Raw genomic sequence first — 15,865 nt, 5'->3', positions numbered from 1 at the left:
ATTCAACATTATCTTTTCCATCTTTTAATATATTCTGTTATTCAATTTACCTTAATTTCTTTAACCTTATCTTAAAAACCTTAAAATTTCAAAATTTAAACCATATTCATACATAACTCCTTAAATCTTTTTTACTAAAGCCAATTTAGTTCCTTTCCAGCATGTTCCCTGATATTTCATTAATGTTGCACTAATTCAAAAAAATAAAAATAAAATAAAAATTCTTGATATCTCTAATTTTTATCCAACGTCCCTTCTTCCTGGTCTCGGGTTATGTCAGTCCTTTCTGACCATTACATCCAGTCCATCAATCTGGTGATCTTATGTCCGAGGCCCTTAAGTCTCTTCTAGGCCCCTTCTGCAGATTTTCTTGTTCTTGTTTGTGCTTACGCACTTCTTTGTCTTTTGTTGATTTCTTTCGTAGTTTCTCCTTTTTCTCCTTGGGGAGTGGGTCTCCGGAGGATTTTCCTTTTTCCATTTTCCTTCCTCAGACTAGCCCATTCCCCTCAGTCCCACTCCCCGTCATCATCTTTGTAATCCAAAAAATAGTTATCCAAAAGATAGTTGTCCACCTGTTTCATAGTCCCACTAGAGTTAAGAGCTTCCTTGACTCCAAAAACTTCCAGACACTCTCCAAGTTCAATCTTCCAATGTAGTGGCTTTTGCTCCTGCAGGACTTTGGGTCTCTCCATTTGTGTTGTTTGAGGTGTAATCGCAGCCTCTTCCTTCCTCATCTGCCCTTGGACTTGCCCTGTCAAACCAGATTCCTGAATTGGTCGCTGTATAGCTTCTTTATCCTTATTTCCTGTTAAATCATATTCACTGGCTACAGCATTCATCAAGTCCAACTTTTCATTCATCAAGTTCATTTTCTCATGCAGCTGCTCCAGCAAAGCATTTGTCATGCCAAGGGCAGACACCAAACCTTCCTTCCAACACATTTCTGTTCAAGGTCAGACGGCTGGTCCCATGATCCCAATCTCGCAGCTGTAAGGTCTCCAAGTAAGCTGCAACAACAAACTGACAGGCTCCCTCTAGGGGACACAATTTCTATTTGTATCCATTTTTAAAATGTATCCAACAAAGGAGATTACTTTCAGTTTTCAAATACTTTGTTTCTTTAAAATGCAGAAATGCAGAACCCCCTGCAATACATGAACCACAACTAAAGTTCTGTAATCTTGTAGGAGCTTATAGGCTTGCGGGGGGAAAGGCGGAATGCTGGAATGAGAAATATGGGAAAAAACTACATTGGGACAAGGATTTTGTGTATAACGTACAGTTAAAAGACTGGGAAAAACTGTGGAAAGAAGGATTAAAATTTACAGCATGCAATGCCTTGAAAGAAAATGTGATGAAAATGATGTACAGATGGTATATTACACCAGTGAAATTAGCTAAAATGTACAAAACAAGTAATAAATGTTGGAAATGTAAAGAAAAAGAAGGATCTTTTTATCACACGTGGTGGGAATGTAAGAATGTGAAAAGCTTCTGGGAAATGATATATAATGAGATGAAAAAGATGTTGAAATATACATTTATAAAAAAACCAGAAGCCTTTTTACTTGGCATTGTAGGGGAGGATATTAACAGACAGGATAGTAAATTGTTTTTATATGCAACAACGGCAACAAGGGTATTATTGGCACAGAAATGGAAACAAGAAAAACTACCAACGAAAGAAGAATGGCAGACAAAATTAATGAACTATGCAGAATTAGACAAGATGACAGGAAGGATTCGAAACATGCAGGACCAGAGATTCTCAGAGGACTGGAGTAAATACTTGAACTATTTGAAAAGCAATTGTAATAAACAGATTACGCTAGGAGGACTGCAAGAATTTCTGTAAGGAGGACTATGCGAAATATTGCAGAGAAGATTATGAAGAGAATTATTAGTTAAGGATTATTAAAAGTAGTAAGAAAATTAATGAAATGTAGATTAAGTGATAAAGATTGAAAAATCTTCAGATGTGGTTGATGGAAACATTGTATAAGAAAATATGTTATATGATTTTTGGAAATTATATGTAAAAATCAATAAAAATATAATAAAAAAGAGAGAAATATGGGGGGAAAACCACACCCAGAAATAGAATATCCCGCAAATAGTAAGGATTTTCCTTAAAAAAAAACCTACCAGGCTTTCTGCGTTCCCCGAAAGGCGGCTTCCCTGCTGCGATCCAGATCGCAGTTAATTCCTTGTAGAAGGCAGGAGGATGCTTGACTCGAATTTGTCCACATGCTGCCTTGATTCCCCGATTGAAAAAGTCGATCTTCAGGCGCTTCCACTTTGCACGGAGCTGGCAGGTGGATCTCGAGTATCCCAGGGCATGCATGCTGTCCTGCAAGGACTTCCAGTACTTCTCGTTGGTAGCCGTGCTACTGCTCATAAACACCTTGGTGCCGGCGCTCTGAGCGATTATGGAGAGCATCTTTTGGGTCTCATCTCTGGTCCACCTACGGCAACATGCAAGAGTGAGGCATTGTATACAGCAAGGCAGCGGGAGAAGCTCTCTCTCTCTCTCCCTAACAAAACTAGCTGGTTTGAGGAGTCCAGCTGGCTGTTGTTAACTGAATTTATATACCGCCCAAAACCTGGAGGTCTCAGGGCGGTTCAAAGAACAAATTCAAAATATAAAACCACATAATATATACAGTTGTACATTGGAAGTTGAACGGAATCCGTTCTGGAAGTCTGACTTCCAAAACGTTCGAAAACCAAAGCGCAGCTTCTGATTGGATGCAGGAAGCCAATTGTGCACAGTGTGCACAGAACAATTATTTAAGCTGTTTAACATGTACATATGGACTCTTGCGGGTGGCGCTGTGGATTAAACCACAGAGCCTAGGACTTGTCAATCAGAAGGTCGGGGGTTCGAATCCCCGCGACGGGGTGAGCTCCCGTTGCCCGGTCCCTGCTCCTGCCAACCTAGCAGTTCGAAAGCACGTCAAAGTGCAAGTAGATTAATAGGTACCATTCTGGTGGGAAGGTAAACGGCGTTTCCGTGCGCTGCTCTGGTTCACCAGAAGCGGCTTAGTCATGCTGGCCACATGACCCGGAAGCTGTACGCCGGCTCCCTTGGCCAATAAAGCGAGATGAGCGCTGCAACCCCAGAGTCAGCCACGACTGGACCTTTACCTTTTTACTATCTTATCAGTCAAGGGGCAGCTTTCTGACCACTGTCTGGATCAAAGCTGGAATATTTTGTATGAAAATGCAGTATGAAAACCTCCCATTGCTCAGTCCCAGCTCCTGCCAACCTAGCAGTTCGAAAGCACATCAAAGTGCAAGTAGATTAATAGGTACCATTCTGGTGGGAAGGTAAACGGCGTTTCCGTGAGCTGCTCTGGTTCACCAGAAGCGGCTTAGTCATGCTGGCCACATGACCCGGAAGCTGTTCGCCGGCTCCCTCGGCCAATAAAGCGAGATTAGTGCCGCAACCCCAGACTCGGCCACGACTGGACCTAATGGTCAGGGGTCCCTTTACCTTTATGGACTCTCCTTAAGGGCAGGGGGATGTGAACTCCTGCCCTCCCAGACTCCTTCTCAAAGATCTTATAGCTGAGCCAGCATCCTTTCAGTTCAGCCACAAAAGAAGGGATTTATACAGGATATAGTTAGTTTAAGGTGTTGCTCTGTTGTGATTCTCTGCTGCAAATTAGCTTAGCCAGCGGCCTTAGATCTGAGCCTGATGCACTAGACAATTTTTCTTGAGTTACAAAAAAACCAAACAACTCCCCCCCCCCCGACATTTTGCCAAATTTTTAAAAATCCGCCCAGACAGAAATTTTAATCCTGGAAAAAGAGGACATATGGCAACCAGATGAGAAAAAGAGGACATGTCCTGGAAAAAGAGGACATATGGCAACCCTAACTGAGAGGGTCCCTTGGAGCTCGCCGTAGACAGAAGGAGGGGACTGACACAGGGAGCAAGTGAAGGGGGAGTTACAAGCCAACCTCTTCATCTAGACCAGCAGTTCTCAACCTGTGGGTCCCCAGATGTTGTTGGACTACAACTCCCATCATCCCTAGCTAACAAGGCCAGAGCTCAGGGATGATGGGAGTTGTAGTCCAACAACATCAGGGTTCCCACAGGTTGAGAACCGCTGATCTAGACAGAAACAACCTTCAGAAGTCTCTGTGTGTCGTTTGTTCTCTAATCTGCAAATGGCCTGTTCTCTTCGTTGGCTCCCTGTCAGAGGTTTTCCGTATGGGTATCAACGTGCTGATTTACAAGCAAACCTTTTCCCACATGCAGGGCACTCTTTCCTTCCATCCCTCCGAAGGTTGCTTTGGGCTCGTAACTGCGCCGCAATTTCACATAAGTTGCCGTCCGGGCAAGAAAGGGGCTCGTGACTCCGCTCACTGTTTTTACTTCCCTCCTGCTTCTTCATTCCATCCTGATTCCGGGCGTCGTCCTCTGTGTCGGGACACTTATTGCCTTCCCCAAACACTGGGTGTGCTTTGGTTTCGTTGTCTGTCTCCCAGACATCCCCTCCTGAAATAAAAGAGAACACGTGAAGATCATGTCAGTTTGTATTTCTCGATGCAGAAAGCAGTGATCTGATGTGTAGAGATCTTTTCTATTCTAATTCATACAAGAGGGTTCTGGAAGGTTCTCTGTGTGAAAGAAACTCCATGATGTTTGGGTTATGCCTTCAGAGAAGCTGGCTTAAACTGGGTCTGTTATTGCTTTCAGAAAAGGTCACGCTGGCTATAATGATAAGGCCAGAAAGAACCTGGGTTGTACATTTTCTCGTTCTCTCTCTTTTCCTTCTGGTGTGGAACGCTAAGTATGCTTAGTGTTAAGGTTTAGTTTTATAAGAAGTTATTGTAAGTTTAAGTTAATTCTGCTGCAACTGGGTTTATTGTGGACAGGGTCAATCCTAAATGTACTGGATTTGTGACCATTATGCTTGTTTGCCTTCAGTAGCAGTAAAGCTCTGCTGGGTGAAATATAATTTTTTGGAATCCTGCAAGTTTTTACTCTGCTAACTATATATTGGAATCTGCTTTGGATCATCATTGAGCAGAATTTCAATGATAGATTACTCTTATGATTATCATAGAGATAACAACAGAGACTCCATCTCCTCAGAATATTGTGAAAGAACAATGTCAATCAACATCTGATGATCTCCTTCTACCGGTCAACAACAGAAAGTGTCCCTTCATACTGCATCACGGTGTGGTACGCTGGTTTGACATCAACTGATAGGAAGTGCCTACAGAGGGTGGTGAATACAGCACGAGATATTATGGGCTGTCCCGTGAATCCAGTGGATGAAATAGCGGTAGAACGTTGCCTCAGGACAGTGAGGAAAATTCTCAGGGATGATTCACACCCTGGCCGGCACTTTCTTGATCCCATGCCCTCGGGCAAAAGATATAGAAGCATGATCAGTCGCACCAACAGGGTAAAGAACAGCTTCTATCTGTGAGCTGTTAGGCTGCTGAATGAAAAGATAACAACAGGGCAACGGACTTTCGGGTTTGGTGGGTGTGCGTAAGTAAACGAGGGGAATTAAGACTAAGAGAGCTGAGTGGGGGGTGCTCCTGTAATCTCACTGTATACATATTGTACAAGTGACAATAAAGTATTTCAATTTCAATGTGGAACCATAGAATTGTGGAGATGGAAAGGATCCGAGGGTTTTCTAGTTCAACACCCTGTCAACCTTTTCTACTGCATATTATTTCATAATCCATATTTTATACTTCTCCATATTGTCCATGATATTTGCTACATTACAAGTGTTATCAAAATCCTGCTAATGTTTTCATCTGCTTACAGCGTTCCCCTTTCTTTATTGAAGGTTTTGTTCCTGAGCTTTCCTATCAGTTTTGCCATGTCGGCATTTTATTCGGTCTGTAGATTCTTAAATAAAACAAACAAGTATTTTGGGACACAAGTACCCAAAGGAGCGACTCTCTGGGTATCACTGATCTCAGAGCCTACAGTTGGTAAGGGAGGTCTTGCTGGTGGGGCTGCTTCTGGCTGCTGCTGCCCGGCTGGCGCTGCCCAGTGACAGGGCCTTCTGAACGGCGGCTCCCCATTTGTGGAATTGCTTTCATTGTCCGTCTCCCACACATCCACCACTGAAATTGAGAGAGAATCCAGCATGAGTGGAACATCAAATCAGTGAACAAGCCAAATCAACCGTTTACAGATTCCAGCAGAGAACAGAAAGGTAAGATACTGGGATGAGGAATATGGATGAGATCAAGGTTTGTTTGGTTTAGAGGACTGCATAACACCTTGGTTGTCGAAGGTTTCGGAAGTCAAACGGTCTTCCGGAACGGATTACGTTCAACAACCGAGGTTCCACTGTAATTAGAATTATTATAATGTTGCGAATGCATAAAGACGTGGTGAATGTTGCATTGGAGGAAATATGATTTAAAACTAAGATTAATGATTTATATGGATGGATAAAAGAAGATTACTTGATTAACTGGGAAGATAGATAAAAGTCTAAGCAGGAGTCGAACAAGCACAGTCAATGGAAATAGAACGCAGGGGAAAGTATTAGAAGTAAAAAGTACCGTATTTTTCGCTCTATAAGACGCACCAGACCACAAGACGCACCTAGTTTTTGGAGGAGGAAAACAAGAAAAAAAATATTCTGAATCTCAGAAGCCAGAACAGCAAGAGGGATCGCTGCACAGTGAAAGCAGCAATCCATCTTGCTGTTATGGCTCCTGGGATAGCTGTTAAGCCTGCATTCGCTCCATAAGACGCACACACATTTCCCCCTTACTTTTTAGGAGGGAAAAAGTGAGTCTTATAGAGCAAAAAATACGGTACTTCATTATGAGCAGCAAAGGGGGGGGGGGCAGAAAAGAAACATCTTGAAAGGGGGGTGGATAGTCAACTTTTAAATTTGTGTTAAATTTGAATTAATTTGTTAAATATATGGAAAATTAATACAAAATAATTGGCAAAAATGGGGGGAACCCTGCAAATCAGGTTCCCCCCTTTTAAAAACTTACCAGGCTTTTTCCGTTCCCCGAATGGGGGCTTCCCAGCTGCAAGCCAGATGGAAGTCACTTCTTTATAGAAGGGAGGCGGGTGCCTCACCCGCACGTCCCCGTCGGCCGCCTTTAAGCCCTGGTTGAAGAAGTCAATCTTCAGGCGCTTCCATTTGGCACGCAGCTGGCAGGTGGACCGGACGTATCCTTCGGCAAGCATATCGATCTGCAAGGCTCTCCAGTATCTTTCGTTGGTAGCCGAGCTGCTGCTCATGAACACCTTAATGCCGGGGCTGTGCGCTATTATGCACAGCATTCTCTGGGTCTCCTCTCTCGTCCACCTACGGCAACGGGCAAGAGTGAGAAACTGTGGTTGTTATGCAACAAACAAACGCGATAAACCCCCTTGCAAGACTAGCTAGTTTGTGGCACCTGCTCAGTTCACCTTTGTGCAGGTAGCGAAGACAACCTTGCCAACAAAGGTCCGTATAGTTAAAGCTATGGTTTTCCCAGCAGTGATGTATGGAAGTGAGAGCTGGACAATAAAGAAGGCTGATAGCCGAAGAATGGATGCTTTTGAATTATGGTGCTGGAGGAGACTCTTGAGAGTCCCATGGACTGCAAGAAGATCAAACCTATCCATTCTGAAGGAAATCAGCCCTGAGTGCTCACTGGAAGGACAGATCGTGAAGCTGAGGCTCCAAGACTTTGGCCACCTCATGAGAAGAGAAGACTCCCTGGAAAAGACCCTGATGTTGGGAAAGATGGAGGGCACAAGGAGAAGGGGACGACAGAGGACAAGATGGTTGGATGGTGTTCTCGAAGCTACAAACATGAGTCTGACCAAACTGCGGGAGGCAGTGGAAGACTGGAGTGCCTGGCGTGCTCTGGTCCAGGGGGTCACGAAGAGGTGGACACGACTAAACGACTAAACAACATGGCTGAGTCACAAGGGCTGAAAAGAGTTCGTGTATGAATTCAACAGTGCTTAGTTTATTTTTTGGTCACTATTTTGTTATAATTGTTAAGAGTGTTTTACAGCTTATGAATGCTGTAGTGCTTTGTGAATCCCATGATATAAATTTTGTTGTAAATGTGCTGCTTTGCTGGTTTTTTAAGTTGTTTTGCTAATACAGTAGATGCTTGGGTTGCGAACGTGATCTGTATGGGAAGCATGTTCGCAACCCGCAGCGTTCGCAACCTGCCGCGGCACATCTGCGCACGTGCGGGTCACGATTCAGCACTTCCGGTACTTCCAGGTTCGGCGTGGTGCACAACCCGAAATTGTGCAACCCGAAGCATCTGTAACCCGAGGTATGACTATAGTGTTTTATAGACTGTAATTTTTTTACTGATGATGTGTTAACTATTCTATATGGTTTATGTGATGTTCTGTTCTGTTATTGCTATATACTGTTTGCAAAACATTGTTTCCCTGTATAGGGAAGGTTTTAATGTTTGAAGGAGCATCTCCACCCCCATCATTCAGCCCAGACACTGAGGTCCAGCTCTGAGGGCCTTCTGGCGGTTCCCTCACTGCGAAATGTGAGATAACAGGGAATCAGGCAGAGGGCCTTCTTGGCAGTGGCGCCTGCCCTGCGGAATGCCCTCGCATCAGATGTCAAGGAAATAAACAACTATCTGACTTTTAGAAGACATCTGTAGGCAGCCCTGTTTAGGGAAGCTTTTAATGTTTGATGTTTTATCGTCTTTTCAATATTCTGTTGGGAGCTGCCCAGAGTTGCTGGGGAAACCCAGTCAGATGAGTTTTGTTGTTGTTGTTGTTGATGGTGATGTCTTAGTGTGTCTTAATTTGTTGGAAGCCACCCAAAGTGACTGGGGCAACCCAGTTAGATGGGCGCGGTATAAATAATAAAATTACGATGATGATGATGGAATAGGACATCTCTATTTTCATTAGAGAAATGTTGGAGAGTAGGGTACATTGCTATGAGACAGTTCAGAAGGCCATGAATACATTAATTGTAGTAGTAGTAGTAGTAGTAGTAGTAGTAAAAATAATAATAATGAATATATTATGGAAGATGTGCATGACCACAGCCTTGTGCATATTCATCTGTATGATACATGCTTTTGCCTATACTCCCAATATGATATGTGTGTTTTAAGGGGGGGGGAGGTTGTATTAAAAAACCCAACCACAGATTGACTTATACAGTGGTACCTCGGGTTGTGAACGGGATCCGTTCTGGATGCCCATTCGCAACATGAAAAGCCTGCAACCTGAAGCGTTATATCTGCGCAGGTGCGCGGCACGATTTGGCGCATGCACGAAGCGCGATTTAGCACTTCTGCGCATGAGCGAGCGGCGAAACCCGGAAGTAACCCTTTCCAGTACTTCCAGGTCACTGCAGGACACAACCTCAAAAAACGTAACATGAAGCAAAAGTAACATGAGGCATGACTGTATTATAGACTGCATAGAAACCACGATTACCTTCAGCAGCTCCACCTGAGAGAAGGTAAAGCTTGATCCACAAATCTACATAAAATAACCACTGGAAACGGGTCACTTGAGCATCTCTAGAAGGAAAACCTCACCTGAGCCTGCTCCCACACTCCAGACATGGTATCTCTCCTATTCGGCTTTTTGAGTAGCCGTTGAGCGTTGAATTACGAGCAAATCTTTTCCCACAGGCGGGGCACTCTTTCTTCCTCTGCCTCCTACGAGTTTTGGGGTGGACCGGAACTTCATAGCAGTCGCTATCCAAGAGAGCAGCGGGTTTTGTCTTCTTCTCCTTGTTTTTATTTCCTCCCTGTTCCTTCGCTGCCCCTTGAGGCTCAACATCGGTCTCTGGGCCATTCTTGCTTTCCTCGGACGCTGGAGGAGCTTTGCTTTCGCTGTCCGTCTCCCAAACATCCCCAGCTGAAAGACCAAGAGAGAAACTGGACATGAGTGCGGACAATTCAATAATGTAAAGACTAACAATAAAAATGGCTCTGACTGGACATGCTTTCCAAGTCTTGCTGAGGGCGCCAGTCCTGCCACAAATTAGATCCTGCTGGTTGATTTGCAGTTCATAGAAAATTAACTGGGAAAACAGTTCAGCCAGGACAGTTGCTTGCTAGGAGAGCTGCGCCTGACAATAAATGGAAGTGCTAATATTTGTAATGCCAACCAATGGGTCTTTCCCCTGGCCTTGATCCAGCCCCCAGCACAGCTGATTGGCTCTTTTGTCTGTCCTTTATTCTCTCCCAGGCCAATGGGAGATGATGGGGGCTGTGATATGACCACAAAGGCTGGGGGAATGTTCAACTCACATATTTATCTATTCCATGTATAGATCGCTTACTATCTGAAAGATCTCAAATCGGTTTACACTAGATAATTAAGTGTGTAAATATGTTTGTGTGTGACTTTATTTACAGTACAGTGGAACCTCAGTCATCGAACGCTTCAGAAATCGAACTTTTCGGCTTTCGAACGCCGACAACCCGGAAGTGAATGCTTCCGTTTTTGAACGCACCTCGGAAGTTGAATGGCTTCCGAGGCGGATTTCTCAATTTTCTCCATTGCAACTGCCAACTGGCAATTATGCCTTGGTTGTCGAACGTTTCGGAAGTTGAACAGTCTTCCGGATTGGATTATGTTCGACAACAGAGATTCGACTGTATAAAATTAAAATATACATAATATGAAGCCCAAGATGCTGTCTGTTCCCGCCTCTTGCAGACCCTGCTAAAAGCAACACACAAAAAAAGGCTTTCAAATGCTGCATCTATAAAACTCAAGGCTTTTAGAAACCATGGTTTGAAAAGACAGGCTTTGCTCTGAAACCCCTCAGTTATCAGATGGATTTCCCCAGGCCGATATCTATCTGAGGGCGTCCCGTCATTTCTGGCCGATGCACAGACTCAAAAAGATCTACAGACCTACCTGTCAAGGTCTCCTGGCCACACAGGTCTTCTTTTTCTTCAAGCAAGGAGACGAGATCAGATTTGGGCACCAGAGGCCCTTCTTTGAGGGACAATGAAGAAATATTAAGTTCTTACTTATGGTACTCGTGGCTGCAAAATTATTCAGAAACAATAAAAAGCAAATAAATAGTAAAAGGAAGGTGAGGTGGGAGTGTTGCTTGTTGGGTCGGCACCTTAGCTTGCGCCTTGCTGTGTATCTAAGCCTCTTGCCTTGCTTTCGTTCTGCCCTGATTTAGGCGTTAAACTGAGCTGGGAGTTCAAGCTCTCCGTCTGGCAGTGTGAGGCAGGAGCCCAGGAGGACAAGTCAGCTCTGGTCCCCTCATAGTTCTCCTTCCCCTTAGTAGAGAGAAGAGCAGACTTCCTGTTTGGACCAGCCCACCACCTCCAAAGCGTGGGAATGTTGAGGAAGGTAGGAGAGGATTTATTGATTAAATAAATCCCTAAGGGCCCTAAGGAACTATCCTCCACCAAGGCCAGGGCCTTTTCAGTGGTGGCTCCGACCTGGTGGAATGCTCTGTCCCATGAGACCAGGGCCCTTCAGGATTTAACCTCCTTCTGTCAGGCCTGTAAGACAGAGCTATTCTGCCTGGCCTTTAATTTGAATTCAGCCTGATCTTTTATTTCCCTTCTCTTCTCTTCCTTCCCCCTCCCCTTTTATGAATATCACCCACTCTGAGACCCCACAGCTAATTCTCCCCTGGCCTCCTCGCTGGCCCAAGTAGGACCAATTCAGCCAGCTAGCCCTGGGGATTATCTAATGCTTATTTCCCCTAAATTGATTTTTGATTTTTGATTTTTGAATTTTATTGTTATTCATGTTTTTATACTGTATTTTATGCTGCTTTTATAATTAAGTGTTTTAAATTTGTTGTTAGCCGCCCTGAGCCAAGAAAGGCGAGGTATAAATAAATTATTATTATTATTATTATTATTATTATTATTATTATTATTATTATTATTATCGGTCCTCACTCACACTAGTGAGCAAGCAGCAGAGCACATTCCCTTGCAGATTGCTGGAAGCAAGCTGATGAATTCGTTAGAATCATTTAAGTTAAGCAATCCAGTCTGGATTGTTCCTGGCAAGTTTCCCCTTTTTATTTCCCTCTTAAAATAATAACAACACGGCAGTCTTGTTTAAAAGTAAGAGTAAAGTTTACAGTCGTACCTTGGAAGTCAAACAGCCTAGTTCTCAAACATTTTGGCTCCAAAACGATCGAAACCCGGAAGTGACTGTTCTGCTTTTCTAACGTTCTTTAGGAAGCCGGATGTCCGACAGGGCTTCCGCAGCTTCCGATTGGCTGCAGGAGCTTTCTGCAGCCAATCAGAAGCCGTGCTTTGGTTTCTGAACGTTTTGGAAGTCGAAGGACTTCCGGAATGGATTCCGTTCGACTTCCAAGGTATGACCGTACTTACATTCAGTTCACAGTAGTATTCGGAAGACAGGCTTTGTCTTATGGTTACAGTTACATTCGTAGAGAAAAGAAGTCTCTGAGCTAGGCCTCCATCCTTTGTCAGGATGAGCCGTGTGCGGCTGGCTAAGAGCCAGCAGAGAGGAAGATGGCAAAACAGCCAAAGAGCCAAAGATGGCTGCGTGGCTGGCCCTTTTATAGGGCCTGGTAGGGTCACGCCCATCTACCTGGTCACACACAGGGGGAAGATGCTCCAGAGCAGGTATGACAGGAAGTCCTCCCTGTCTGGAGCAACATTCCCCTGCATCTCCACTCTAGGCAACAGGAAATGTTGTGTTTGACTGCATCAGTGATGATACATCCCACACAAAGGAGACTCAAGAAGCATCGCCTGGTTTCTCAACTGACTCCTCATCACAACTTTAAAAAGCCATTGACTTATTGGGCAGGCCAGAAGGAATCACCTCAGGAATGAAGCTGGACCAGGCTATAGATCTGTCTAGTCCAGCATCCTGTTCTCACTGGGGCCAATGAGATGCCTCATCAGAAAGCCCACAAGCAAGACCCGAGGCCTAAGCTTAGTCAGAATGGACCACTGGCTACATCCTTCCCCCCCCGGAAACATCTTAACCAGTAAGTAATGAAGAAGAAGAAGAGTTTGGATTTGATCTCCCGCTTTATCACTACCCGAGGGAGTCTCAAAGCGGCTAACGGTCTCCTTTCCCTTCCTCCCCCACAACAAACACTCTGTGAAGTGAGTGGGGCTGAGAGACTTCAGAGAAGTGTGACTGGCCCAAGATCACCCAGCAGCTGCATGTGGAGGAGCGGAGACGCGAACCTGGTTCACCTGATTACGAACCACCGCTCTTAACCACTACACCACACTGGCTCTCTGTGTTGAGAATCACAGGTGGTCTATCCAAAAAGGGAAAATGGGGTCCTTACCCAGAGAGGACACATTCTGGTAGTTCTCCAGCATGACTTCCTTGTACAGAGCTCTTTGGCCTGGATTCAGCAGAGCCCACTCCTCCTCCGTGAAAATCACAGCCACCTCCTCAAAGGCCACCAGACCCTAAAAGAAGAAGAAAGAATTACTGCAATATATACCATTATTCCAGGTTGTTTTTTGCTTTTCCTATGTTTTTAACATCTGGAGTTTTATGGCATTTCTATATAGCGCTGGAAGTTGCCCAGAGTGGCTGGGGCAACCTGGTCAGATGGGCGGAACAACAACAACAGCAACCTCACCAAAGCAACAACAGAAAAGCAAAAGAACAAAACAAAACAAAAGAACAGCTTGCTGGATAATAATAATAATAATAATAATAATAATAATAATAATGATACAAAATTTTATTTATACCCCGCCCTCCCCAGCCAAGACCGGGCTCAGGGTGGGTAACATTAAATATAAAAACAATTGATTGAAGTACAGCTTAAAAAAACAAATGAAATGATATATAATGAGTTGAAAAAGATGTTTAAATACACGTTTGTAAAAAAACCAGAAGCCTTTTTGTTAGGAATAACAGGAAGAGAGATAAATAGAAGTGATCACAAACTTTTTCAGTATGCAGTAACAGCGGCAAGAATATTAATAGCCCAAAAATGGAAACAAGAGGAACTACCAACCTTGAATGAGTGGAGAATGAAACTTATGGACTATGCAGAATTGGATAAAATGACTGGAAAAATCAGATATCAGAAAGATCACAAATTCATCGAGGACTGGGGAAAGTTCACGGATTATCTGAAAACTATCTGTGATGAACAGACAACGCTAGTGGGTTTTAAGGAGGCTTTGTGATAGTATAAGGTATATTGTAAAAAAGAAATAGAGATGGAAAGATAATATTAAATTGGCAATATCATATAGAAAATGCGTGAAGATAAGAAAAATGGATGATTGAGGGAGGTGCTGGTGGAAGTTCAAAAACAGGAAATTTGTAAACATGGTTGTACGGATTTATTTGTAAAGGAAAAGCTTAATAAAAATTTATAAAACTAAAAAAACAAGATTAAAATTCAACATTAAAACATTAAAATGCAGCCTCATTTCAGTGGAAACTCAAATCAAAAACTTTTTTGGGGATAAAAACGTCAAGTCTTCACCAAGGTCAACTATCCAGACTGGTCCTACATGGGCCAGAAAAAAGCCAGGGTAGTCCCCAAATAGGAGTTCCAAGACAGAAGGAGAAAGGAAAGAGGGGGAGGGGATCAAGTTGATTCCAAGCCAAAGGCCAGGTGGAACAACTCTGTCTTACAGGCCCTGCGGAAAGAAATCAGATCCTGCAGGGCCCTGGTCTCATGGGACAGCATTCCACTATGCCGGGGCCAGTGTTGAAAAGGCCCTGGCTCTGGTTGAGGCTAATCTGACTTCCTTAGAGCCTGGGACCTCTAGGGTGTTGCTATTTATGGACCTTAAGGTCCTCTGCGTGGCATATCGGAAGAGGTGGTCCCATAGGGTCCTAATAATAATTTAGTTATATGCCACCCATTTGAATGAGTCGTCCCAGTCAGATAAGGTCACCAGTCCACCTGGTCCAGCATCCTATTCTCACAGTGGCCGACCAAATGCCTGTGGGAAACCACTGAGCAGGACCAGACACAGCAGCTCTCTCCCTTTCTTCAGTTTCCAGCAAGTGGCATACAGAAGCATTGAGGCCTCTGTTGCTCCATGAATCTGTCTAATCCTCTTTTAAAGTTTGGCAGCCATCACTGCCTCCTGTGGGACTGTCTGCATGCTGTCAGTGGCTCCCGGCTGGTTGCCCAGGGAAGTATAAAGACTAATAATAATAATAATAATAATAATAATAATAATATTTATTTATACCCTGCCCTCCCCGGCCAGAGCCGGGCTCAGGGCGGCTAATACCAGTAAAATTACAGTAAAAACATAATAGGGAAAAAAACCCCCACCAATTTAAAATACAGGTTAAAATGCAATTTAAAATGCAGCCTCATTTTAAAAGTGGCCCATAGATCAAAACCGTAAGGGGGAGGGGAAACATAAGGGTCAGACTGAGTCCAAACCAAAGGCCAGGTGGAACAGCTCTGTCTTGCAGGCCCTGCAGAAAGATGTCAAGTCCCACAGGGCCCCAGTCTCTTGTGACAGAGCGTTCCACCAAGTCAGGGCCAGTACTGAAAAGGCCCTGGCCCTAGTTGAGACCAATCTAACGACCTTGCGACTTGGGACCTCCAAAATGTTGTCATTTGTGGACCTTAAGGTCCTCCGCGGGGCAGACCAGGAGAGGCGGTTCTTACGGTCCTTTTTTATTTCAAAGGCATAGAACCCAGCCTCTTGGGTAATGGTGTTGTCCCGAGTGAATCGCCACCGCCCGTCTTTCCCACTTCCTCACTTGTTGTCATCATCTCCTCTACAGGTGCCGCTAAGTGCCCTCTGTCTTTGAGCTCTTTGCTCTCCTACTTTTAAGGCTTGCCGGGTTCTGGGAGATGGTGGGTCTGGAATGCTTTCTAGTGGCAACTGGTCAGCCAGCTGCTGCTCTGCCTTTCCCAACTTTTCCCCTCATCCA

At 44.2% G+C, this 15,865-nt stretch overlaps 1 protein-coding gene across 1 annotated transcript in view; it reads right to left on the bottom strand.

The window, feature by feature from the left end:
- LOC310756445 (uncharacterized protein) overlaps positions 1–15,865 on the bottom strand; it is a 37,494-nt gene that overhangs the window by 10,835 nt on the left and 10,794 nt on the right. Inside the window, exons 5-11 of the mRNA XM_083600543.1 lie at positions 13,278–13,404; positions 10,880–10,960; positions 9,544–9,868; positions 7,003–7,322; positions 5,926–6,108; positions 4,252–4,507; positions 2,146–2,465 (exon numbers count right to left, since the gene is read on the bottom strand). Coding sequence (XP_083456669.1) covers positions 2,146–2,465; positions 4,252–4,507; positions 5,926–6,108; positions 7,003–7,322; positions 9,544–9,868; positions 10,880–10,960; positions 13,278–13,404 — 1,612 coding nt within the window. The remainder of the gene's footprint in view (positions 1–2,145; positions 2,466–4,251; positions 4,508–5,925; positions 6,109–7,002; positions 7,323–9,543; positions 9,869–10,879; positions 10,961–13,277; positions 13,405–15,865) is intronic.

This window comes from Podarcis filfolensis (genome assembly GCF_964270895.1).
Source record: "Podarcis filfolensis genome assembly, chromosome: 2".
In the NCBI taxonomy this organism is placed as follows: Eukaryota; Metazoa; Chordata; class Lepidosauria; order Squamata; family Lacertidae; genus Podarcis; species Podarcis filfolensis.
The sequence above is the reverse complement of the archived record's forward strand: the minus strand, read 5'-3'. Positions and strand labels throughout refer to the sequence as shown.